This window comes from Magallana gigas, chromosome 1 (assembly GCF_963853765.1).
Source record: "Magallana gigas chromosome 1, xbMagGiga1.1, whole genome shotgun sequence".
In the NCBI taxonomy this organism is placed as follows: Eukaryota; Metazoa; Mollusca; class Bivalvia; order Ostreida; family Ostreidae; genus Magallana; species Magallana gigas.
In genome coordinates, this window is record NC_088853.1 from 18284870 (window position 1) to 18312539 (window position 27670).

At 32.3% G+C, this 27670-nt stretch overlaps 2 protein-coding genes across 2 annotated transcripts; one reads left to right on the forward strand and one right to left on the reverse strand.

The window, feature by feature from the left end:
* Positions 1-2643: 2643 nt before the first annotated feature.
* LOC136269584 (uncharacterized) lies at positions 2644-9849 on the reverse strand. The gene is made up of 2 exons (XM_066084691.1): positions 9634-9849; positions 2644-7646 (listed from the first exon to the last, which is right to left on the reverse strand). Exon 2 carries the CDS (start codon positions 7623-7625, stop codon positions 6474-6476), a length of 1152 nt encoding a protein of 383 aa, XP_065940763.1. The 5' UTR covers positions 7626-7646; positions 9634-9849; the 3' UTR covers positions 2644-6473.
* A 7109-nt stretch (positions 9850-16958) lies between these two features.
* On the forward strand, positions 16959-22130 carry LOC117688342 (fibrinogen-like protein A). The gene is made up of 5 exons (XM_066077543.1): positions 16959-17532; positions 19120-19253; positions 19588-19684; positions 20640-20807; positions 21465-22130. The coding sequence occupies exons 1-5, from the start codon at positions 17220-17222 to the stop codon at positions 21719-21721; spliced, it is 969 nt and encodes a 322-aa protein (XP_065933615.1). The 5' UTR covers positions 16959-17219; the 3' UTR covers positions 21722-22130.
* Positions 22131-27670: the final 5540 nt, after the last annotated feature.

Sequence of the window (27670 nt, forward strand, 5' to 3'; positions counted from 1 at the left end):
TTATATCTACACAGTAAAATTACATTCGTCTGCATAAAACCATTTATAATTATAAATTGCATTTATGCCTCCTCATTCTCCTACCTACACATCAAACAAACTCACAAATGTGTTGAAATTTTATTGATCAAAATATGATTATATCCTGATCAAAACATATAAGCATTGATGTACATCATCTCTAGTACATACCAATAATTCAAGTAGAACAAAAATCAAAATACTGTAACTGTAAAAAACATATGTTAAAACCAACTGCAACATATATAATATGTAGAGCAGAATATTACGCAAGGTAAACTATGCATTCAAACACATAAGTAAATCATTTATAACACAAACTGATGGCAGGAGGTGGGGGAATAGGCCACCAGTTGGGAGGTTTGTAAAATTCTCCCAACTACCCCACCAAGGCCACTGCAGGCACATCAAGGCTCTTCTACTTCACTTTAACAATAATTGACTAAAAGATATATTATGTAAAGACAAGACTTAACATTAAATCTAAACTGCATAATAAGTAGCAGGTAACTATTTGACACAGATTAAATGTGAGTAACTGGCCCAAGCAAGTAACCATGACCTACAACAACTACAAACTAACTAAATCTACCTACTAAAACAAACTAATGACATATCCCAAAGCATCACCAGCCCAAGCAGGTAACACTGTCTTAAACATGGTTTTAACATTAACAAGTTAGATTTATCATTAGTTACTATCATGAAATGTACAAATCTACAAATTACAGTCACATAATGTAAACAAACAATGGCAGGCGAGATCAGCATGCTCAGTTAAAAAAAATTAAATTCACCTTTATTAGAGCATTAAAGCAAGCCAAAGAAATACGCATCAACACCCACACAAGTAAGCAATGTAGAAATATAGCCGCTCCGTGGGATTATAATTGGTTAATTGGCGTTAAAGTTCAGAAATTCGACAAAACACAGACTGTACAATTTGTAGACTGATAAAACGAAAGTGACGCTATCTTTCAGCCAATCAGATTGCTTCAAATTCAGCATTAAACTGAGGGGCTCCCCATGGGGAAAGCTGTACATGTTAAAATAATGTTGTTTATATCTACAAAGTAAAATTACATTCGTCTGCATAAAACCATTTATAATCATAAATTGCATTTATATATATTGGCATTACAGATATGTACCTAAACACTACTTTAAAATGAAAAATAAACAGGATAATAATCCTTCAGATGATAATTGTTTCTTTTTCTTAATCATGGTTCAGGTTTTCTTTTCTTATTTGAAATTGCGTGAACTGCTTAGCTTTATGATTTGACATTAAGTCTTTAAAGCAGTAGAGAAGGCCGATTTGAGTTGTTTGTTTTGTTTTGTTTTGTTTTTTTTTGGGGGGGGGGGTTGGACGGAAAAACTACAATAGTTATTGTTCGATCATATGTCATTTATATCAAATCTAGTTTATTTCCGAAGTGTCAAGAAAATTGACCCTTTGGTTCTTTTTAGGGACCATCTCAAAATATAAGTACATTTACTATAAAAATGCATGAGTGGTTTTCCGCACTTCCTAGTAGATCAAAAATACTGAAAGTAGGGTTTTTTTCTTCTTTAAATTTGTATAGGTGATTATAAATAAAATTTTCTACGTTACATGTAAGAATTGCTAAAATTGTATCGTCCGCTTCTTTTCTAAAAGCAAGCGCAGCGAGCTCTCAGTACTAATGTGCACGGGAAAAAGAACGAGCTAAACCTACAGATTCATCAAAAAAACATTTTGCCCACATCCCATAATGCTCTCTAATTTTTTTCACCTGTGGTTTGTATGCCAAAAATTGGCCGATATCTAACACGTAATTTACGGTGTCTTGAGGTTTGAGGACACGTTTTGAGTACCGCAAAAGCTTTGTTGAGACCCTAACGGAGATGGCCAATGTGTGACTATTTTTATAAAACAAAAGTTTGCAATTGGAATTTGAAGAACTGATATTTTAAGCAACCCCCTTTTCCCCTCCCATACCACCCAGGTCTAGCACCTGTCGATTTCGCTTTGTTTTCTTATCTAAAGTCAAAACTGCCTGAACAGAGATTGTTTGACCTAAATGATGTACAATATGCAACGAACGACATTATACAAAAACTTGACATATACATATAACTGTATACAGATGCAGTTAATAATGGGTTAAATAACCTGAAAAGTGTGTGGAACTAAAAGGTGTTCACTTTGAAACAGAGTGACATGTTTGCCTTTTAGTTGCTTGACGTCGCCTTACGTCGTGGAAATATGAAATGGTGCTCTGTTAATCTATTTCACGTAAAGTAAATATTGCTGTATATATTTAAAAAGAATTAATGCCAGTCGCCGTGTTTGTTTACTTATTTTTTTATACAAATGTTAACGTTGTGCAATAAGTCGGCAGTTGGAGAGCGACAGTTCTACTAGGTTACATTAATATTTGATGCATTTATACTTTCAAATCATTGTAGTGCCCCTGGACACTCGAAAATTTTTTTATCCATAATTGATAATTTTCAAAATAGACCATTACTGCATATAGCATTATTTCTCACTCATGAAATAATTAACCTCTATACGCTCAAAATTGAACCACCTGAGCCCTTCATCTTTGTACAGCAAAACATCACATAACAAATAGGTATGTTGCACTCTGCCACTTTTGTGACTTTATTGTTAACCAAATTTGGTTTGAAATAATCAGGAAAATGACAATAGATGATTATATAACAATAATTAATAAGTTCATAAAATTATGAATATTTAATTCTTTACCCATAATATTTTACAACTAAAATAATCCATAACTCCCATTACTGATGTAATCAATGATGTGATTGATTAGATAATTTATGACAAACATAATCCTTGTGGTCTGAAAGCGCCATGCTTAATAAAGAAAAAAGAAAATACACAAGAATTTTTCGTTTTTATAAACATGTTCATAAAAAAGGAAGGTGGAGGGGTGGAGGTGGTTTATAGATCGCTTTGAAAATTTTCAATGCTTAGCTATCGGCGTCCTGAAAGAAGTGAGAACCCACGCTATTAAAATGACGCTCCCAAGATTTTACCGCGGAATAAATTCATTGGTTACCTCCGGCGACGTTGATTTTGTGTCCATATATGAAGATGCTGAATAACTTTTACAATACCGCAGGAAAGATAACTCTCGCGAACTTAACAGAAATCATCAAAATGCATAAAATATTTTAAGAAATCTTAAAAATCATTTATCCATAATTGATAATTTTCAAAATAGACCATTACTGCATATAGCATTATTTCTCACTCATGAAATAATTAACCTCTATACGCTCAAAATTGAACCACCTGAGCCCTTCATCTTTGTACAGCAAAACATCACATAACAAATAGGTATGTTGCACTCTGCCACTTTTGTGACTTTATTGTTAACCAAATTTGGTTTGAAATAATCAGGAAAATGACAATAGATGATTATATAACAATAATTAATAAGTTCATAAAATTATGAATATTTAATTCTTTACCCATAATATTTTACAACTAAAATAATCCATAACTCCCATTACTGATGTAATCAATGATGTGATTGATTAGATAATTTATGACAAACATAATCCTTGTGGTCTGAAAGCGCCATGTACTTGATTAATTCTAATTAAATCAAGTTCAGACCCCAAGGAGGGAGGGAGAACATTTTAAGTGGCAAAGTGCATTCCTATACCTTTAAAATGGACTAATATTTGCCAGGATATACATATGCCTTACAAACTTTAGTCCCATCAACATGCAAACACATACAAATACTATTCATGCATGGGTAAGGATATACATATGCCCCACCCAAAAAGATGTACAATGTAACCTAATACTTGTAATATATAGTAATCATAGGTAGGAACATACATATGTCTAACCCATTCAAAGCTTTGAATGAAAATAACAACTTATATTTCAAAGTATTTTAACGCATTATAAGTTATCAAGAAATATACATATGTTCCTGAATAACAGTGAATATCCATAAGTTCACAGTCAGTCTTTGCTCTCTCTATACTAGATTAACTGGTCTAATATAACTTTTGAATGCATCTGATTTCCAACGACCTAACAGTCTAATTTTGCTGTCACTCATGCCAATGTCCGCACAGTGCGACGCCATGCCTATCCGGAAAGAATGGCTAGTAATGCGACTCATATCCAACTTTGCAAATGATAGACAGTTTTTTAATACCGCCGAAAGTTTACCCCTGGAAACTGGAATATTTGGTACATAACAAAAAAGTGGCCCATTTTGTACTCCTCTTAACTTAATGTAGTCTTCTAGGCATTGAACTGGACAATACTTTTTGTTACTTGCCGAGTGAATAGTGAGAAAAAATGGTTTGCCCATGTGATGTTTATATGTAACAAATTTGATAATTAAATGATCTTGCTGCCTGGAAATTTGATTAAACAGAATTAAATTTTTGTTAATTACCTTTTGACATGATGTTATTTCCCCAACTCTCAAGAATCCATAAAAGGCCAACAAAAACATTGCTTTAAACAAGGCCTTTTCAAATGCATTGGAAACTGTAACTGGTAAAAAGTCACAAATTTGATGCAAAATATTTTTTGTAATAGGTATTCTAACATCTTGTGAAGGTTTAAGTTTGCGTGTTGATAAGAGCAATTTTTGTATTAAAAAAGACTAGCATGGATCCCCAAAACTGTTGAGCTTATGGATGTAACTAATAGCTGAGAGATATGATGAAATAGTTGTTGCAGCATAGTCCTTTGAAAATAGGTAGGCAACATAATATACCAATATGTGTTGCTTCACTGGGAACTCAATAATTAACTCATATTTCTCGGCAAAATCTTTAAAAACTGTCCAAGCATGAGAGTACGAAGCTAAAGAAGAATTAGTAAGGCTCGCATCCAATAGTCTTTGTATGTCACCTCTTAATTTGGAAAGGGCGGTAGTGGAGATATGTTGACTGGATTGCTGTCGGCCCATGGTGCCAGTTGTAAAAACTGATTTACCTTTGAACGAGAAAGACAATCACATAGTAAATTTTCTTTTGAAGTCAAATGCTGAGCTTTAAAATAAATATTAAACTTCAAGCATATCAAAACCAGTTTTCGCAAAAGAAACATGATGTGCTTATCTTTTGCTGTTTGTTTATTAATGACATGAACCAGTGCTTGATTGTCTGTGTTAAACAAAATGCACTTATTAGCCATATATTTTGACCAGACATCAACAGCCAAAACTATTGGGTATAATTCTAAAACTGCTATGTTCTGATTTCGCCAACTGTCATTCCATTCTCCTTTGAACCACTGACTACCAAAAACCGCAGCATACCCCACAGCTCCAGATGCATCTGTATATAACCTTAGTTCAGTTGAACTTAACCATATATCTGGGAAAAACATTGAAGAACCATTAAAATTACTCAAGAAATCATACCAGACACTTAAATCCTCCTTAACTTGTTTCGTCATCCTAATTCTATAATACTGCTTTTTTACTCCAATGGTCAGATCTATTAGCCTCCTTAAAAAGGCCCTGCCTGGCAACACTACATTACAAGCAAAATTCAATAAACCTATAATTGACTGCAGCTGTTTTAATGTTAATTTAGATTGTTCCATCGCAAACTGGATTTTGTTGACACACTTTACAATTTTTTCCTTTGGTAATCTGCATTCCATTTTTGTTGAATCCAATTCATAACCCAGGTAAGTTATAACTTGGTTAGGACCACATGTGTTTTCAAGTGAAATGGGAACCCCAATATCTGAACACATATTCAAGAAAGATTTAAGCTTGTATACACATTGAGTTGGCGATATATCCACAATGATAAAGTCATCCAAAACATGTGATATACATGGTATACCAAGTTTATTTTGTGCTATCCATTGTAGGGCTGTTGAGAATCGCTCAAATATTTTACAAGATGAACTTAGACCAAACTGCAAACATGTATCAAAGTAATATTTACTCTTCCACTTGAACCCAAGAAACTGATACTGAGATTGATGAATATTTATAATTCTAAATGCTGACTTAATGTCAGTTTTACAACAGAAAGCACCTTTTCCACACTTTTTTATGAAATGAATAGCATCTGAAATAGATGAGTATTGAACAAATGACTCATCAGATGGTATGCCATCATTAATTGATTGATTTTCTGGGTATGACAAATGATGAATCATTCTAAATTCACCTGGCTCTTTCTTTTCAACCAAACCCAGTGGTGAACACTGTAAATTGGAAAATGGTTTATTTTCAAAAGGTCCTTGAACTCTACCAGCCGAAATTTCTTTTTGTATTTTTTGATCAATAATTTCTGGTCTTGTAAGAGCCGAATTTAAATTTTTTGACTCTATTCCAGGACATTCTCCAACAAAGCCTAAATAAAAACCCTTTGAAAAACCCTGAACTAAAAAATTAGTTTCATCTTCATCATACCCTGATAACCAATGAGCAAGTCTATTTACCTTGATTGGTGTTGGGCCCTTGCTTGGATGTGCCAAATAATTTTGATTGGTTATATTGTTTCCCTGTATTTGTACTACCTGTTTGGTTTTGATACCTCTGCATGATCCGAAAGGGCTGCTTGGCTTGCTTTGTACATTGAATAAAAGGGTGTGACCCGCCGCAGTTATAACATCTGTGTTGGAAGCGACAAGAAAAGCCTGCTGAACAATTCTTACCTGAATGGTACTGGAAACAGACACCTCTTGGCATAGAGCTATATGACATATCTTTATGACTTTTGTTAGGTTTTGAAGATAGAGCTGTCGTCAGTCTGGCATTAACATATAACTCCATGTGTACATCACCCCATGAAACTTGTCCTTGGGCAACAAGCATCCTAAAATCGGTGTCGTAAGCTTTCCAATTGCCCTTGGCGTCTGCAATATCTCTGACTGATTCTAAATGTTTAGCTAATTTAGCTTGTTGTTCTGAGTATTTAATACAATAAATTGCAGCAAATCTATTCCATGCTGTAAGCCAGTCATGCATGGATGAGAGAGTTACCTCGCTTTGGGAATCGTTCTCTACCTGGTGGATTGTAAGCTTGCCTGGACTGTCACCATCTTCGACCTGTATAGATAACTTACCTTTCTTTTGTTTGTCTTTCGACAAAAGGCTTGCAAATTCTATATACTGGTTTGACCAAATTTTTGATTTAGTTTGATCCGATACCCTTGCATCAATTGGTACTGCTGTACTAACAAAACCTGTCGGACACTTACCAGCGATTTTCTCAGTGTGATCCACAACTACCGCTTCAACTGAGTGTTGAATAGCGTTGTCCAGATGTCTAGATTCTCTTACCAACCCGTCATTATCATTGTTGTTAGATGCCCCTAGAGGATTTATACTAATACTCCCCTGAGAATTTGAAGCACTGTTGCTGTTAATGTTGTTTATCAGCGTTGTCAACTCGTCTCTAATTGTGGCCGTCACCCGCTGGGTCACCTGTGCTGTGATGGTTTCCAGTACATCGGGGGATAAAGCTGGCGAAACGGATAAAGCTGGCGAAACCACTTCCAAGTTCATTGATGTCCTGCGTTTCTTTTGTTTTGAGACTGTTGATGGTTTTGCGCGAGCTTGGCTTGTTCTTTTTGGTGGCATACTTATTCTTGATGACGATAACTAAAATTACAAATTCACTGATATTGGTTAGTAAACAATTGTCAACATCCGGTCTGAATAGATCGGAAAATATATGATAAAACATAAAAATTCCGGAATACTTAATTTTTTTTTTTTTTTTTTTTTTTTTTTTTTTTGTTGAATATTAACTGACAAACCTAAGGAAAGCATAAATGAAAAGTAGATTTAAAAATAAAATCCACTAACAACGCATGCATATAAAATTGTTGTAAATAAATTGTAATGTAATAAAATAAACCTCCGGGAAAAAAAAAAAAAAAAAAAAAAAAAAAAAAATTAAATTTGTAAGGAAAACACAAATAAATTTGTGTTAAACACAAGTAAATTGTGTTTATTCCAATGCAATGAGATCCGCCTCAGGGAGGCAAAATTTTAAATTTGAAAAATCTCAGGAAAACACAAGTTCCAGTGCAATGAGATCCGCCTCAGGGAGGCAAAAATTAAATATGAAAAATCTCAGGAAAACACAAGTAAATTGTGATGATTCCATTGCAATGAGATCCGCCTCAGGGAGGCTAAAGAAATATGAAAAATCTCAGGAAAACACAAGTAAATTGTGTTGATTCCAGTGCAATGAGATCCGCCTCAGGGAGGCAAAAATTAAATATGAAAAATCTCAGGAAAACACAAGTAAATTGTGATGATTCCATTGCAATGAGATCCGCCTCAGGGAGGCTAAAGAAATATGAAAAATCTCAGGAAAACACAAGTAAATTGTGTTGATTCCAGTGCAATGAGATCCGCCTCAGGGAGGCAAAAATTAAATATGAAAAATCTCAGGAAAACACAAGTAAATTGTGATGATTCCAGTGCAATGAGATCCGCCTCAGGGAGGCTAAAGAAATATGAAAAATCTCAGGAAAACACAAGTAAATTGTGTTGATTCCAGTGCAATGAGATCCGCCTCAGGGAGGCAAAAATTAAATATAAAAAATCTCAGGAAAACACAAGTAAATTGTGATGATTCCAGTGCAATGAGATCCGCCTCAGGGAGGCTAAAGAAATATGAAATATCTCTGGAAAACACCAATAAATTGTGATGATTCCAGTGCAATGGGATCCGCCTCAGAGAGGCAAAAATTACACATGAAAATTATAATGAAAACACTGGTAAATTATGCTTATTCCAGTGCAATGAGATCTGCCTCAGTGAGGCAATAAAAATTTGAAAATTTACAGGAAAACACAAGTAAATTATGATAAAACTATGTGATGGATATCAAATACGGGATTCCATTCCTTGCTTATTACAAGAAATAAAATAATACTAAATATGTATGTAGATCTACATATATAACATTATAGATATATATATGATTACTTTGAAATTACAAGAGATAATCGCCCGAAACTTTAACGCATTCTAGACAAAATAAGTCCGCGCAAACTTCTATAGAGATGAACGTTGCCTTGTTTATTGAGGTGGACGCCGTCAAAAAGAAATTTATGGTCACACGCCTTGAACTTGGGCGAAGGGAAGAGGTCATTATGCTCCCAGAATGAAGCGAATTCAAATCTGTGCAGAGAAGATTTGAGAAGGATATTTACTTCATCCACAGTACTGTTGTAATCAAAACATTGCTTAAATCGTGGCAACAATTTACACACATGGATCTGAGCGACTCCAAATCTATAGTGCAGTACCGATACAAGAGATTCAATATTTGCTGCCAATTCTTCGGAAGACGTCGCACGTCGAACATCATTGCCCCCAACAATTAGAATTATGTTGCGAGGTTTTACTTTTTCAATGAAACTCGCATCCTCGCGGAGAATGCCCGAAATAGTGCGACCTCCCACTCCTCTATAAAATATCCTATGATTTGCTCTTAGACCAAGATCCTCACAGTACCTAACATCCTCATTACTTACTAGGAATTGTTGAAAGCGGCGTACAATAGAATGACCCAATATAAGTACTTTATTGGGCTCCATCAGTAAAATAAAACAAAAATATAAACCTTACCGCTTTATAGATCGCTTTGAAAATTTTCAATGCTTAGCTATCGGCGTCCTGAAAGAAGTGAGAACCCACGCTATTAAAATGACGCTCCCAAGATTTTACCGCGGAATAAATTCATTGGTTACCTCCGGCGACGTTGATTTTGTGTCCATATATGAAGATGCTGAATAACTTTTACAATACCGCAGGAAAGATAACTCTCGCGAACTTAACAGAAATCATCAAAATGCATAAAATATTTTAAGAAATCTTAAAAATCATATAGTTAAAACAAAATATTTATTAAAATAAGTACAGCAATTTTATAGCATTTTATTCTTGTTTTGGAATGATTTGAAAATAAAAGGAAGATTTTTTTAGTGGGTTTGAGCAGAGCATTGCTTTAGATCCTCAAAGTAAATATGATGCGTAGTAAATGTCATCAAAGTTATACGTTTTTAAATTGAATATGAATTTCAAATTTTAACATAATTTAAAAGTAGGGCTGTTTAACTATAAAATGAATTATAATGGGTAGGGATGGGATCTCTAAGGGTTGCAAATATATTTGTTTCTCGCAAATATATTGATTTTCTATACATCTTCAGTAGACAGTAATGCTTATTGCCTAATTGTCTATTGACCATGAATCCGAAGTTCTTTTTGACACGCTTGCTTTATAATAATTACCAATTTTTGTGGATTTTTTGAGGTTGAACTTAACATTTATTTTGTTTAAGAATATACCTTTTTGTCATTTCAAACAAGAAATGATTTTAAAAAAAAATAAACATCTCACGTCAACAAAAATATGTAACTCTTCGCTTGTATAGCGAGAAGAAAACACTGGTTCATTGTTGTGTTTCAACAGTGTTTCATAACAAAAAAAAATACATAAATAATAATAATTTATTAATAAATTCTATATAGCATTGAAATCTCATAGCAACTCATAAAAATTGCATACCATAGCATAGCATAAAACTGTAAAAGATATGCATGAAATGACGTTCGCTATATGGGAATTATTCCTCTTTTCAGTAATAAGAACAGTCCCGCAAATGATTGTTTTCTAGATATATTTCAAATAAATGAAAAATCCAACTTAATGAAAGAAAATCCCTAAAGGATATTCAATGTGATGCAAATTTACTTTAAAACTCTTCTGCAAACGAAAATAAGACGATTTTAACTCGTGGAAATCGTGCCTCTTTAATTGCTTTTTAATTGCAATTCGCTAAAGATTACAGTACTTGTATATGATAATACTTTTTTTTTTAATTTCAGGAGACAATGTGATCAACGCTGGCTTCTCTGGCGCCAATCCATTGATATATCCATAGGCACGTGATGTAACAAACTTTTATTAGAACGTATGTACAAGATGTTGACGCGACAACGTGGTAGGTCCGTTGGTATTGGAATAAAGCGTTCGAAAAGAGAGAAAACAAAGAAAAAAACACTTGAAAAAAGAACGTTGTAAAATGAGAATCTTTATTGGAGACCACTTTAAGGGGTTAACACTTATTAGAAACTTGTGTATGAAATATAATATATAAACAAAGTATATGCACGGAGCATAAAATTATGCACCAAGTACACAATGATATATCTTTGCCTAAAACATTTTGGCTATCTTTATGAGGGAAAAGAAAAAAAAGTAATGTAAACTTTCTTAGCATAACTCTTGGCTATTTCGTTAAGAATGTACAAATGAAATCCTATGATTTCATAATAAATATGTGTTTATTTCATCCTACTCACTCCATGGCCTTACGAACACATTGATATATACATGTACGTGAAAAAATGAACTGAAACTATTCTATTAAAAACACGTGAAATATAATTGTAAAGATTCTCTTGAATTGAACTGCAAACGAAGTAACACAAAATGCGTAATTTTCTGCTGACATTGTCAATATAGTATTTTAAAAAAACTTTTAACAACAAAAGGACTATATATGATAAGGGCATAAAATGGCCCCCTAAAATGAACATCATCATTTTACTATCATTCTTTGTTTTCTTAATACAGATATGTATGTGATGTGTTTACATAATATTCATTTTGGTTCAAGTGCCCACAATTTAGAAATATGACATTGTAAAGACAACCTTTTCCCGCCATTTTTGCATTTTTAGCGTAAAACAGCTTGTTTTCAAGCAGTTTTTCCTTCCGAAAACATAGAGCGCATTCTTGAACAAATAAAATATTTTAATCAGAGATGAATCTAACCAAGACTAATAAGTGACAAAAAAAATTTCCTTGTTCAAGCATGCGCTCTATATTTCCCATTCGTAAATATATAAGAAAAATGTCAATTTTTGGCCGATTTTGATTGAATTATAGAAATGGCGTCACTTCTGGCGTCATATACTGCCAGTGAGTGCAATTAAATCAAATAAATTGATGAAAAATATATTTTATATCAACTCTTCTAAAAAATTAGTTAACATTTTATTGTACCCGAAACACTTAAAAAATGGCGAATTATGGGGGCCAAATTTAACTCTTATCATATATAGTTCTTTAGTATTGCTTTTATCAAATATACATTATTGTTGTCAATCCGTATACATTCAAGTCTCAAGAGTGTGTACTATTATGTTCTAAACTTCGGCGCGACCACAAAATAAACCTTAACAGTGCTGCGTTGAGAACATATCAATTACTAGATTATTTATTTGATATCAATTTTTGTTTTAATTAAATGGTACGGTTATCATTTGTAGCATTTCTAAAATATATGGATCTTTTTACTAATATCTTATCCAAATTTAAGAAAAGAAAACCTTTTTTGAAAAATTAGAAACAGTGGCAATTAATTATGTACTTTATGTAGAACATGTATGTAAAACCTATAGTCGCTGACAAAGAAAGATAACTCTTGCTGATTGAAGCAATTTTTGTTACAAACCTGAACAACAAAGTGCAATTCCGAACTAAAAAGCAGCGCTTCATTATGTTTTGTAATATGAATTGGCAATGTATATAATTATATATTATTTTCAGATACAATTAATTTTTTAACTTTATGCTTCAATGGTGAAATTTTGCTTTTTCTATTCAAGATGTTTAGTTTTCTTCATATCATGATTAGACACATCAATTTATCAGTTTTGAAAATCTAGCAGCGCTTCATCACTTTAACTTGTTTTATTTGAATTATTGATATTGACTTTGATGAAAATGAATGATTTTTTTGGAAAAATATATGGTAAAATTAATAGCAGAGAGATAATACACCTTAAACATAAAATTTCGCAAAAATCAATGTTAGAAAATAAATTTCATGGTTACCAATTGAAAACGATCGTTAAAAATGTTATATGTTTCTAAACCCAGAAGCAAAGCGCCAGAGGCCATGGTGTTTCAAATCGTCTTACATTTATGAAAGAATATCTATCTATCTATCTATCTATCTATCTATCTATCTATCTATCTATCTATCTATCTATCTATCTATCTATCTATCTATCTATCTATCAGATGATCACATCATTCAGCCATTCATTTAATATGCATCTATATATGTTCTTGTTATGTTTTTTGTTTTTATTTGTTTTCGCTTTTTGTGTTTCTTTAATTTTTTACCATGTCATTCAGCGACGCTTTGACGGTAACGTAACAAACTTTGGACGGGTTTTAGGAACAATTTTGGCATTCATTAGAACACCTACTGGATCAGTCAGTATTGTTATCCAATCAAATATCAAAGAAACACATATAGGTCTGCACAATCAGAGCAATCACGCATAATATCACTGTGTCACAGGTTGACGGTGTTTAACTCAGTATTTTGAGCCCTTTTTCGGTCACTATTGTTACGTTTATATCTCGTTCAATTTTACTGTAGTCATTTGTTATATAGTTTTGTCATTTTTCACACAAAATATATTGTTTTTAATGGTTTTAAACTGTGTTGCAATAAAACAAATCGTTGTTTCCTTACTTTCACTGTCCTCTGCAAATATCTTGATTTTAAACTTATCTGCCCTTGATTGATAATAAGACATAAAATAGAGGGTTTATCTAATATTGTAATGAGTAGTGTTAGAGAATACCTGTACTATAATTAAAAGTATTCCTCTCTCTCTCTCTCTTTCTCTCTCTCTCTCCTTCTCTCTCTCTCTCTCTCTCTCTCTTTCTGCATGTTGCCATCTTTTTTTTAATATAACATAAAATACAGGTCAGCATAAGTAGCCATTGATCGTCGTAATCCAGTAACTGATGTTAACAATTTACACGTACGAAAGGATTTAAAAAGTAGATATTTCAGTGACGCACAGAACCGATTATCTTTTAATATCAATCGATAAGAATGAATTAAAATCGATATGGACAGAAACTGCCTAGCTGATTACGTGCTATCTAACACTTTACATATCGGACGTCTTGTGTTCACAAAGTCACCTGGGGTTTGAAATCACGTGGTAAATTATAATATTCAAGAGGTCAAAGTATACCGTTTACAACAGAAAACCGCGTAACCAAGGAAAAACAGTGTTTTTTTTTCTATTTTAACATTGGTGCAAGCGTATCTATTGTTCTCCTTTCAACATAAGCTTACATTAAAAAATATACAGCTACCATTAAAAGAGTTAACGGTAGATGAACATGCGCTGACTCTGTGTTAAGTCAGTAATTATATAAAAAAAAAGAGAGCGTCCTCATTATTCTCTGGAGATTCGAGAAAATAAAATGACCCCTACCTATGAAAACGACTTCGTTCTTTGTTAATATGAACTTTATATTTATGTAATTACATTTCTACAATTAAGAGAGAAGGCCCATATTAAACATTTATTTTGTCGCAGTTTTTAAATGTCCTTAAGGGCAGACATCCTTTGTTCGCGAAATAAATCATAAAATCAATGTTTTTCTGCAAGAAGAGAAAATACGTGTAATGATGTACTTTTGATTTAGTTTTCTATTGTTGATGGTTAATGAGTATAAATATGTCAAATACTAAACAGTCAAACTTCGTTGTATCGAACCATGTATGACTGTTTAAAATCCTCGAGATGTCGCGTATTTGATATATATGGAGGAGATAAAATACTTAAAAAATAAGTGGTTGGGACTTGTAAATTACTTTGAAATATCCATTGCATTCAAGATATCAGTGTTCGAGATATCGAAGTTCAACTGTATTCAAAATTGTTTGATGCAAAACGTAACGTTAGGTTATTAAATTTTATTTTCTTCTTAAAAGATAAAAAGGGACTTTATAAAAAGTAATAAGTTAAAAAGGTTTGTATTTTTTGATAAATCACACTAATGATGTTTTCAAGAAAATCAAATTGAATGGGATTTCCCTACTTTTTTTTATATTAAATATAACATTAAACGATGTGATTCACAAATGTACGAAAATACAATTAAATTTTGTGTGTGTATTGCAAAGAACTAGGTACAGTTTCAATCATATTTTGCCCTGCTTAAGAGTGATTTTGAAATATCACCAAAAATGGAAATGTAACATTTATTTACACAACAATATCCATAAATTATGAATCTATAAATAGTTACCTGATACGACTTTCACAAGGGTTATTTTAACGTCACAAACAGTGCATTTTCTCGTAATTTTAATAAAACTGAGCAGAAGACACTAATTTCTTGATGGTTTTTTTAATAGAAAACTATGTCCGCAGCCGTCGCCCACGATGAAACTCACATTATAACTTAACTTTATTACGTTAATACACATAAAATATATTAATGTTGTTGTTGGCAACGGCTGCGGACACATTTTCCTCTTCAAAAAACTATGAGAAAATGTGCCATTTTTCACAATTTTTGACTAAATCTTAGACATTAGCCGAAATGTTAAAATCATAATTATTTACAATAGATTAGATACAAGTGTATAACTTGGCATTTTATATACACATATGTTCAAAATTTTATATGTGTATTTTCATGAGGTTTAAATACATTTTGAATTTTAGGGGACATATTAAAAGAAACTGTATTTTCTTCAAACACAAACACTAGCACATTTTATCAGAAATACGAAGATTCTTTCATTAGTGGTAAATCTACACATTATCAGCTCTCTCTCTCTCTGCTATTTCTGCCGGGGTCGACCACCCGAAGTTTTGGTAAATCAAAAGAAGTTCTGCTTTTACTCTAAAGTAAGACTTTTTTTGCGATTTGATTTTAATACATGCATTGAGAGCCAAAACAAAACACACAATGCGATAAATGTATTATAAGAAATTATATAATTCCAATCTCCGATTCTTCATTTACCTACTTCTAATTCTACTGCTCTGTGCTTTGAGTCGTATGGAATGTTGGTTGTAACTAATGGTTGCATTGTTTAACACTATTGTATTCTCAATGTGTGTGTAACATGTATATGATTACACTACCACAGTCTAAAAAATACAATATCTTTCGAATCAATATACACTATACGTATAGTCAACGCTGGTTCCACAAACGCAGAGCTAACAACTGGTTCAACCAGCGCCATGACATATACCTAAACGAAATCTTTAAAAGTGAAATCATCAATCATTAAATCTAAACGAAAGGTGGCAATCATTTCAGTTCTTATTTTGCTGTATTTGTTTTATTGAACTTTCACAATTAAATTCTTATATCAGAGTATAAGCATAGTGCATATGGTTGTAATATATACATCAACAAATATCATAATAGTATTTGTTTGCCTGTAAATTTGATTATTAAATATAATGTAAATGTAGATATTGGTATAGGTATTACTCCCTAAAAAAGTTACATGGTAATGTAAGCAAGTGTTGGTATACATTTTTTTAGATGGAGAGAAAAAATCAAAAGTGCAAATTAAAACAATACATGAAATATGGGACAGGGACATTAGGGGGAGAAAAAGATGGCGATAAATGTTCCAAACGTTGAAATGTAACTTTCCAAAGAGTATCAAACACTGGCAGATATTTAATACAGTTTCTGGGTGCATTTTTTTAGATGCATGAATTGAATAATTGTTTTTTCGCCTATGAATAAACCTATTATCATACTTTCCAAAAAGGAATAAATATTTATCAAAATTTGATAGTTTGCTGTAAATTTATTTTCAAATCTTCCTGTCTGTTCTTTGTTAAAAAATTGATTTTTCCAAAACATCGATCTGTAAATGTCGCTGGCTGGTTCTTTGTATTTTCAATAATGAATATTATTTATAATTGACTGGGATAAGTTAGAAAACATTTCAATCCTGATTGGTTCTACCAACATTTAACAACAAAACGCAAACGTTTCACCGCATACATGACTACACAGAGTGAATACATATCATTAAAAGATAATCAGTCAGTGAAAACTTTTGATAAGTGTCATTACATGCGCATCCGTTGTTAATCAATGCTTATCTGTTAATCATTTCAAATCCTTATATCTCTTTCGAAACACACGACGTTTCTGTGTGGTTACTGTTCTAATTTAGAAAAGAGATTGTTGTATCCTTTTCATAAGTGCTAAGAGAAATTTCATCGTGAAAAACAGAGAAAACAATTGCCTTCCCATTACTTGTAATATCGTATTGAATATGGACTAGAAAAACTGCAATTTCCAAAAGCATAAAATATCGTGACTGTAACCCATTTACTCTATGTTGATAGACCCGTGCAAGAGAATGTTTCTTTATTTTGTTGTTTTCGCCATTCTTTGGATGCCAGTAACTCTACAATCGGTTACGAAGCGATCTTTTTTAGCGAAACCGAGCTGTGACGATAGAATCTCAAACATAGAGTTTGTAGCAGAACATCAAGCTCCATCGCGCCATTCGTGCGCTGCTATGTGTGACATTAATTGTGGATGTTTTGGGTTTAACTCACTGGTAAAAAAGTGTCGGATCCATCGGTCATGTATTTTGGTGAACATGACCTCAACTGAAGATGGCTGGAGATATTACCAAATAAGCGGTAAGTACTTTAACAATTAAAGGGAAAACTTTTAACAATCTTCAGCTTGGAGATTGCAAGCTGAATTTGTTTTAAGATAGTCTGACAATCGTACTTTTTCCGGCCTAAAATTAGGTAGATAAAATGCAATTTTAGTTAAACATATATGTCCTGGCACAGATTGAAATTTTTAAACAGTATTCTATGTCAGAGAGAAGGAAATATATAAATCCGCCTGATGATAGATTTTAATTTATAAATATAACAAAAAATACTTTCTCACTGTACTCTAAAATTGGGTTATTTCGTTAAGTAAACGGTAAACTGTCGCCTTAAATATAACAGTAATGTAATCATATGATTTAGATACTGTATAACTTAGATTAGAATGAAAAATAAAAAAAACCTTTTGATTTGCACGCAATTTCACTTCATAGTTATCACAGCTATTTCTGATTACTAAAACTTATTTTCTTAAGTAATTCCACACCTAATTGTTTTTTAGTCAAGAATTTATTTAAGAGGTATATCATTGCAAAATGCAGACAAACATACTTAAATCAAAAATGGGGGGGGGGGGGCAGATGTCATTTCTCTGATCATGAGTTATAGCCGATTCAATTTGTTCTTCCTGGATTCTAAATGCAATTTCAGCCTGAGTAAAATTTGTTTTCTGTATTTTTGACTAAACAAACTTATTTCCTCAATTATTGTTTTAAAGTATGCACAATGGTCACACTGAAAAGACGGATTTGTTGGGAAAAAAATGTACGAAGCTGCATACGTTTTTTTTTTACCTTTTTGCACTAAAAATTGACAGTTTCCATAATAGTTACAAGTTGATTTAGAATAGGTCTTTTTGAAAAACATGAATTTCATCAGATTAAAACAGTATGCCTAAATAGGTATTTAGATTTTCTTTGACATAATTTAACATTGGGGGTGAGTAATATCGAATTTGATATATTTGGTTTCAAAAGTAAAATTCTTACAAAATTTGGCTATGAAAAATTAGACAATTTCTGTATATTGCCATGATTTTATGTTTAACGTCTTTAACTCACCCAAGATTTTATTTTAAACATTTCACACAGATACTATATAATACGTTAAAAACCTATCAATTTTTAAAAAAAAGGATAATGAAAAAAGTATAATAAAAAGAAAATTAAATTGACGATTCATAATTTTTTTTGTTTTGTCATTTTACTTTGTCTAAAAAAAAAACCTTCCGTATGAAAAGAAAGTTATTTCAGAAAATGGTTATATTTGTTTAGCTTTTTAATTCAAAAGAATTTTCATTATGAATGTTGTATAGTAATGAAAAAATAATCTTTTTGAGATGATTCAATAAATATAAAATCATATTCATCAAAATATAATGATCATCTGCGCAAGGAAATCAGCACGTCAGTAGTGAGATACCTTGAGAGAACGGTATAGGTAAAATAACATGGAATAATTCCTTTTGTTGAAACCGGGGAAGTTGAAATACTTTTTTTTTTATTTTATGATTTGCTTTTTTTCTTTAACTTTTTAATATTTTGTTTATTATTTCTTATAAAATGTAAAGATATTAAATTCATTTCTATAAATTAAAACTTTAAGCGCCCCAAGACTGTCAGGGTGTCATGGAAACCGGAGAGCGCACTTCAGGATTATATGTCATTGATCCTTTTGGGGGTCGACAGCGGCTGGTCACTGTCTACTGTGATATGGATACAGACAATGGGGGCTGGACGGTAAAATAAATCTATCTATCTATCTATCTATCTATCTATCTATCTATCCATCTATCTATCTATCTATCTATCTATCTATCTATCTATCTATCTATCTATCTATCTATCTATCTCTCTATCTATGTCGACTTTTTATTTTATCATTTTCAAACCTGTAATCTCTTGTTGATACATTGAAAAGAAAATCGATAAAATTATTGCTTTTACTGCTCATTGCAGACAAAGAAGAGTCATTGTTAAAAAAATTAAATTCAATGAATGAATGAATGATAACCATTCAGAGCAAACATAATATTGATTCAGTTGTGTATTATGATATCTTTATTTCCTACAGGCCATTCAGCGCCGCCTGAGTGGTACCATGAACTTTAACAACACTTGGACGGAATTCAAGAACGGCTTTGGCGATCCCGCAAGCGCTTACTGGATTGGTCAGTAATATTACCCAATAGAATTGTGTTAATCATTTTTTTTTCAATGGATAAATTAAACCTCAATCAAAATATGACTCAGTTTGATACTAGTATATGTCAAAGAGTGCATACAATTATTACACGTAAGTAAAAATGGTTATTTATGCGGGAGGTTTGGGGATTAATGCTAGTTTCTCTGTAATTCTAAACACACGCGTTTGTAAAAATTGAAAACATTTGTGTGTTTAAAATACATCCACTTTTTTGATACCCAGGCGTATTGTTAGACCAAAGAAAACCATTAGCGTAAAAAGCATATTTTTTCAGTATGTTTGTGGTCGTATTCAAAACGCTTACTTACTTTGGTCGCACTCATTAGACGTTTGCTATACCCGTGATCGTTCTTTATTCTTAATTACCCACCCTAATTAGATAAACAACGCCTCTGTTAGTACGTTAGTGAGAATGCAATTGATTTTTTTTATTCACGAACTTTTTTGCACGCGAAAGTATAAAAACTTTGAACTGCGTAATATAATCGTGGGAACAATTCAAAAGTTAATAAGTTTTTGCACCTCTCTTTAATGTGTAAGTAATACTTGACATGGTTTTCAGATAATTGTGAATAGATGACGCAAAAGCTTTTAGATAACTTTTAATAGATGATGAATTATCTAATGATTTATTTGAAAGATGCAACAATTTAAAGCAGCTTGTTAGGTTTGTTTGGTTAAAGTTAACTTTTTGTTATATGTTAAAAATGTGTACATTGTATGAAATAAATAAACATATTTGTCACATACCTTTTTTCATATTTCTGATTTAAAAAAAGAATGATCAATTATTTTTTATATGAAGAGAGAGAATAAACATAATGTAAACAACATTTACAATAAGTCAGTAGATTAATTGATTTATTTCATGATGCCTATGTTAGAAATTAAACTAATTTTTTTTCTCATTCTACAAATAGGAAACGACGTCATTCATCATTTAACAAATCGCCAGCCGCATTTCTTGTATGTGAATTTTAAATTGAACAATGGAAGCATATTTCACCAGAAATACGAATACTTTTCTATTGGTGACGAATCTACAAACTACACGCTCCACCTGGGAGGACCAACCACCGGAAATCTAGGTAAGGAATTTAAATTGCTTATTCAAACTACTTATTTTGGGGTTTTTTTTGGCTAAATGTATAGTGTATATATCTTTCGTAAAATTACATTATTGATTCAAATTTGATGCAGAATACTTACTTCGCATTAAATTCGAATCGAAAATATAATCTTTGTCGGTCCTAGAGACCCTAAAGAGTTCTCACAACGTTTGCCATATCATGCATTAGTTTTCTGTTTCCATGCAATATTTATTTAAATCAATGTATATTGTTGATTTTCTCTTTTTGGTTTAATTGCCGATATTGAGAAAAAGCGAAGTTTACGTTATCCTTATTATTTTTGATAAACTTGTTCATAATCGTTGAAATGCATTTTCATTATTGTTAAATATTATTCACAAAAAACGTAAGGCTAAATTTCCAATAAATGACTTATACGATTCACTTTAAAAATTTAATAGATTAGTTTTTACAAATTTCCAATTATATCATTGTACAAAGTCCAGTTGTTAAAGGAAATCCATAAATCAATATTGTCTAAAATGGCCAACACCATCCAGTATTCTTATATTTGAACGGAATACTAGGTAAACATACCCAATTCATTGGGTTTGTCTTTTAGTTGCAATTCGCTCATAAAAGTTCATATATTACAGTATTTATTTTTGATTTCAGGAGACAGTATGATCAACACTGTCTACTTCGGCGCCAATCTGAACGGTATGTCGTTCAGTACCGTGGACCGAGACAACGATCAGTGGAGCACTGGTTACTGTGCCGCTGCGTATAATGGAGGATGGTGGTTCAACCGCTGCGTTTACGCCTTCCTTAACGGACCATGGCCCCCGGAATATTGGGAGTACCCCTGGCATCCGACAATAAAAAGTGTCAGCAACATAACGGAAGTCAGAATGATGATCAAACCTACATAAATGAATGCTGAAATGGAATACTGTAAACTGACGTTTATTTATTTCCGAGTAATTTTCGCAAGGTTCCTGAGAGTCCCGTCTGCGCAAATATTTTTTTCATCTCTAACTAGACCTCAAATGTTTTCCATATACTAGTAATTTACATTTTGATCACAAAAAATAGTCCCCATGAGATAAGATATAAAAAAAGATCTGGTTTTTTTAATCTGTATTTTGCGAAGAAAGTCGTTGGTTGGCAGAACATCAGATAAAAACTCTACTTGATTACAGTTTTAGTCATAATCTAAAGATTCATATGAAATGGAATTCATAAATGTGCAGTATTGAGTGTTTTTTCTTTTTAATCCTTTTTATTAGGCATTTTCTATTTGCATATTATTCTTTTAAAAAGAAAACAATGTTGTTCACATTACTAAATTGTTGTGTAATAATGTCTCATATATCTCTTTTGATTTTCTCTAAATTGTAAAAAAAAAATAAAAAATAAAAAATAATAAAAATATTGCACTTTCAGATAACTCCATGCATGGTCGTTCAATAAACGTCTAAAACAGATGTTACCATGCTTAGTTCTAATTTCCATTTAAGGTGGAATATATTCTGATAAGAGAGATAACTTCTGTAGAAAAAATCTGACTTGGTTACTGTGAACTCACAATTATTAAGGCATGTAGCAACACGGGTGGCGGTACTGGGTAGCAATTTATGTTCGAAGGCGACATTTATTCATATTTAAATATAGAAAAAGAAAATTTGAACATAACGAACTGAACATCAACTTTTAGCAGGGGAAAAATAGTAAAGAACACTTTTACAAAAACAGCAAGAAGCGAATCAAATTGATCAAACTAGTATGAGGCAAAATCTGCGTGAATATCCCTCCTCATTCCCCACATGGATTTTTTTTTAAATATAACTAAATTTTATGTACTATTCTCAATCTTATAACATTTCAAATGTTTAAAATTGAATAAGGGTTTTCTATTCTGATAGAGCAGATATGGGACAACAAAAATTGAAGAAAACTAGAGACTAGCTCGCTGCTAGCAACTAATAGGTCTTCCATCGTAGCTGCCTCATACTTGTGACGTAATACAAAAATTACCTGACCATTGTACAATATAAGATGAATAAATACTGAGTGAAAGGAAAAAAAAGTACTATACTACACGTTTATTTAAGAAATAAAGTATCATTTTTGAATGTATACATGTATCGGGATATAGATACGGGTTGGTCACATGATCAAATCATATAAAGCCCGAAGGGCTTTATAGAAGATTTGATCGCATACCAACCCGTATCTATATCCCGATATACATCCAAAAATGATACCGTATTTCTTATATTTACATTTGTTTCAAATTATGACAATAACAATGTTTCATACTTTATTTTTTTATGACCAAGAAAGCATTAAGATGACGTAACAAAAAATAGTACAACAATGTTGCAGGTATTTGATTATCATGATAAATAACTACGATACTACTTTTGACAAGACAACACTTTCTTATTATAATAATTTGAATCAGAAAAGAAAGTTCACTTGTACAATTGAAGAAGAAAAAACAATTGAAGCTTGGAGGAATAGTACCACTTCTGATGAAGTAGCAGAGCGTTTAAAAATTTGAAAACAAAGCGATCGAAAAATGAGTTAGAGTCTACTTAGGAATTGTCAGAGGAAACTCTATTGCAGAATCAGATTCAACATCACAATAATTTTCTTCCGACATTATGGAGGAAAGCAATTTTAACTTCGAAGTTCTTTCTATGGAACAAAAGGACAAAAAACACAAGGAGTTAAATTTGACTGTAATCCGTGAATGGACTTAAAGCTGCTTGGTCCGATTTTTTTGTAATTACAGTATCGATTTTTTTTTTTCATACAAATCATTTATTTTAGAAAGATATGGACTTTCTCCTATTTACACCAGCAGAATCAGTGTCCTTTCAAAGGTAGAAATATTCAAAGTAAATAAAAATAATTTCTCTTTGGGCAAACGAAAGACAAACCAAAATGCATCACGGGAATGTTTAGAAAAGGAAACCGCTTGGTTTCGTCCCCCGAATGATTAAGGTTATTCAACCCTCATGTTATGCATCCATTGTAAAGAAAGCGGGCTTTGGAAATATTAGCGAAGAAAACGTACACATGTTTATTTGTAATTTGTCTGATCATTTCGACCTTTATTTAAAGCGATGTAAAATTCGTAATACAACCATACCTGTCTCGTCGTCAGGGGTGAAATTTAACATGAAGCGAAATAACGCGGTACCTTTTAATGTCGTTTGTTTTGTTAGCAAATTTTGTACGTATTTTTCTTCATTGAAATTTGGCATAATTGACGGGTAAAACTACTGCAATGTCTATTATTATGCATATACTAAGCATAGCCATCGTTTAAAAGCGTGCATAGAATTTGATATAAAATCGGACCAAGCAGCTTTAACACGAAAGGTCTGTGATATTGCTTTTGCGATTTTGATCGAGGCTTGTAATAGTCAAAAATGAATTTTAACTGAATTACCCCCTTTGACAAATTGCGATTGTAATTTTCAAGAACACCTCGTTACGATGTCGATCCATTAATATTATTCTGTTTGTAACATGCCTAACGTGTAATCTAACATGAATCATTTATCCCCCACAATTAATGTTTTATTTTTAAGAAAATGAATGCATAAAACTTCGTATAACAAAATACAGATATGTTTATTTTTTATGCCTAAATTATGTTTTCATTACGAAATCTAATAGGTGTGTTTCGGCACAAGTCGGTTAGTTTGAGCACACAGAAAAAGAAGTGGCCTATATATTATTCATGCGCTACTTTGACCTCTTGACCCATAATGATGTTATGCAGGAATAACAGCGGATTGCGCAAACAGTGTTATATCAGGGAAACATTTGCAAGTGTTAATATAAGCAAAAAAATATCTTTAAAAGTTGTCTATAGTTTGATTCGCCGCATGTTGTTTTTGCATGTGCATTGTATTTTGAGAAACTTATTTAATCATCATAATTGACTTAATATAGACAGAATATAGACGACGATTACATTCATACAGTCGGTATGCCTGTTAAAAGACCAAACATTTTACGTGCACTTTTTTATCGAACGCAAGCGCCAATGAATCTTTCAGAATATATGCGGAAATCCTGGTAATTTTACAGGGGGTTTTGAAGAGCAATTTTGTTTTTTGAGGAGGGGGAGCATGCGCGGATCATATAATTTTTCCAGGGGCGGGGTTGAGGGTCCAACGGTTATTTGAGCTTGCCAGGGGATGTCCGAGGCATAGTTTTGGTAATTATATAATGTACATATAATTGAAATGTACATGTAATTGAAAGAAATTTTGCGGGGGTGGGGTTAGGGAGGGTCAGGAATCCTTCCCTTCTAGATCCGCGCATGGGAAGACCGACGCCGGTAATTTTACGGTAATTCTAACCACTTTTTTTAAATAATCATTTTCAAAATATGACCATTAAACGCAGTTAAAACTTGAAATACGAACCATTCAGTCATGGTGAGTATTCGGCCAACGTGCGTCCGCGTACGGAAGAAATTGCAATATTCAAGAAATTCGGATGGACGATCTATGTCCTAGGTCGTCTATCCGATTCTTTTTCAGACTAAGAGCTTCAAACCTGCAGTTAAAAATTGTCAAACTCTTTTTGATTATGGCAATATATTTTGTCTCAAAGAATCAGTTTTGTTCTTTTTTAATCAATAAAGTTTTACCTAAAAAAGAGAAAGTAATCGGGCACAATTTTCAATGTTAGCGTTTTACAATTTAAAGGTCTAATAAAATATTGTATGAAGTTTCAAGATACTACTCTTCATTGCTTTATCCGATATATTGCATGGAAAAAAAATTTACAACGCAATTTTTCAAATTACAAAAGGATATGCAAAATGAACTTAGATTAATTGCTAACAAACAAGCATAAAGAGAGACTGAGAAATATTTTCTTCTTTTTACATAATAATAAATAAATGGAAAAATTCAAAATATTTTTTCTTAATATGCGTTAATGAAAACGTTGATCAGCAAGGGATTCTATGTCGTGCAAGTACATACTTAATATATTGCTACACGGGTCTACAACGATGACAAATATCGAAAAGGTAAAAAGTATGTTAGCATATCATCATTTTGTAAACTGTTATTGGCTGGATGGGTGTGAATACAAAATTCAGATAGTCACAGTTTTAACAAACATGTACATATTTAAAGGGATACTATGTAAATTCAAAAAATGATTTTTAAAGTCCAATTTTAATCTCCCCCCCCCCCTCCCCCGTTGAAACATGTGAACATGTTAATAAAAAGAATAAATATATAAAAACTGATCATTTTTAATTAAATAAACTCAAGTAATAGTATTGATTCGTTAATTTGTGCTTCTTTGCTGTTGAATTTTGAACCGGGTTTCATGATCAAAATTCCACGATGCGGGTCAATTTTCAACGGATTAGGGTCTTTATTCAACACCTTTGGTCTCAATATTCAACGTGGAAAAACGACCCCGGGTCAATTTTCAACCCGGGTCAAAATTCTTCGTTACACCGGTAGACCTCGCTTCGCTCCGGCGCTGCGCGCCGGCGAGCTGTGCTTGCTATAAATGGGTTTCATCCAAAAATAAAGAAGTGTCTGATCAACTGGCCTTGTGACTAGCAAATATGACATTAACTGAAGACTGTTGGAGACATAACCAAATTGATTGGAAGTTTTCTTTTGATTTTGCGACTAACAATTTTACAAATTTGGTTATATTACCCAAAATTAAACTTAAACTTATAAAGACCTAAAATGACCCTATGATTGTATTACCCTTTTTTTAGTTTTCATATTTTTACTATGTTTTACAAATATGCATGTAAAATTATTTTATAATTTTCATCTAAGTGCCAATATGAAATTAAACATTTTTCGCCGTTTTCTTTACCAGTGTTTTATTTTCAAAAAGTTTATCTTAGTTCGCTCACGATCAAAAACAATTGCAATTTTTTTCAACCGTGAATTTATTTTGGTATTTTTTTCTTTGAGGTAAAGGGGTTATAGTAGAATCTAATTATGAAGTTTGACCCTTTCGTTAAGAAAGTACAAATATAACTTCTATTGCATTAAATGTGATTTAATTACAATAAAACCTATTCCTACATTACCGATCAGACCCAGCCTAACACCAGAGTAAACCCCAACTAAACCCCGGGTTTACTTTTTGGGTTTTCTTTGGGTTTACTCTGGTTTTACTTTTTGAAAATTTGGGTCCACCCGGGGTATACCTTGGGTTTACTCTGGGTTTACATTGAGTTTACTTGGATATTGCTTTTGAGGTCAACAGTACGCACTGAAGAGTAAAGCAGACCCGTCTTTGATTTTACCATCCTACTGCCTGTAATTTCTGCCCCTTGTATATTCCGAATACACAGTAAGCATCTGTTTTAAGGGGTATACTTCTTACTGGGTTTACTTTCTTTGTCTACTCTGGGTTTACTTTAGTTTTACTCTGGTTTTACTCTGAGTCCACTCTAGTAAACCCGAAGTGAACCCAGAAATAAAACCAAGGGTTTAGTTGGGTTTACTTTATGTTAGGTTGTGTCTGATCGGTACTGTACTGTATTTTACTTCAGTACCTAGTGCGGCATGTAAGTATTTTCTTTTATCTCTACATGTTACTTGTCCATCTATCTTTCAAATTGTCTAACCATACACCTTCACATTTATATATATTTATCCATACATTCATCATTCAATTCTTTTATTTTCCTTACATCCAAGCATCCATCTTTATGCTTATCTGTCAGATCGTCTCTCAGTCAAATCATAATTTAAAAAATACAATATATAATATAATTAAAGTATGTTTAGCAAACAAATTTAAAAGAAGGAAAATAATCTTTATTGAAGCTAACACTGGACAGTTTTTTTTTTGTTGGC

Coding starts and splice junctions, on each gene's coding strand:
- LOC136269584 (XM_066084691.1), bottom strand. CDS start 7,625: ATGCCACCAAAAAGAACAAGCCAAGCTCGCGCAAAACCATCAACAGTC.
- LOC117688342 (XM_066077543.1), top strand. CDS start 17,220: ATGTTGATAGACCCGTGCAAGAGAATGTTTCTTTATTTTGTTGTTTTC. Junction 17,533..19,119: donor GAGATATTACCAAATAAGCG/GTAAGTACTTTA, acceptor TAAAACTTTAAG/CGCCCCAAGACTGTCAGGGT. Junction 19,685..20,639: donor CGCAAGCGCTTACTGGATTG/GTCAGTAATATT, acceptor TTCTACAAATAG/GAAACGACGTCATTCATCAT.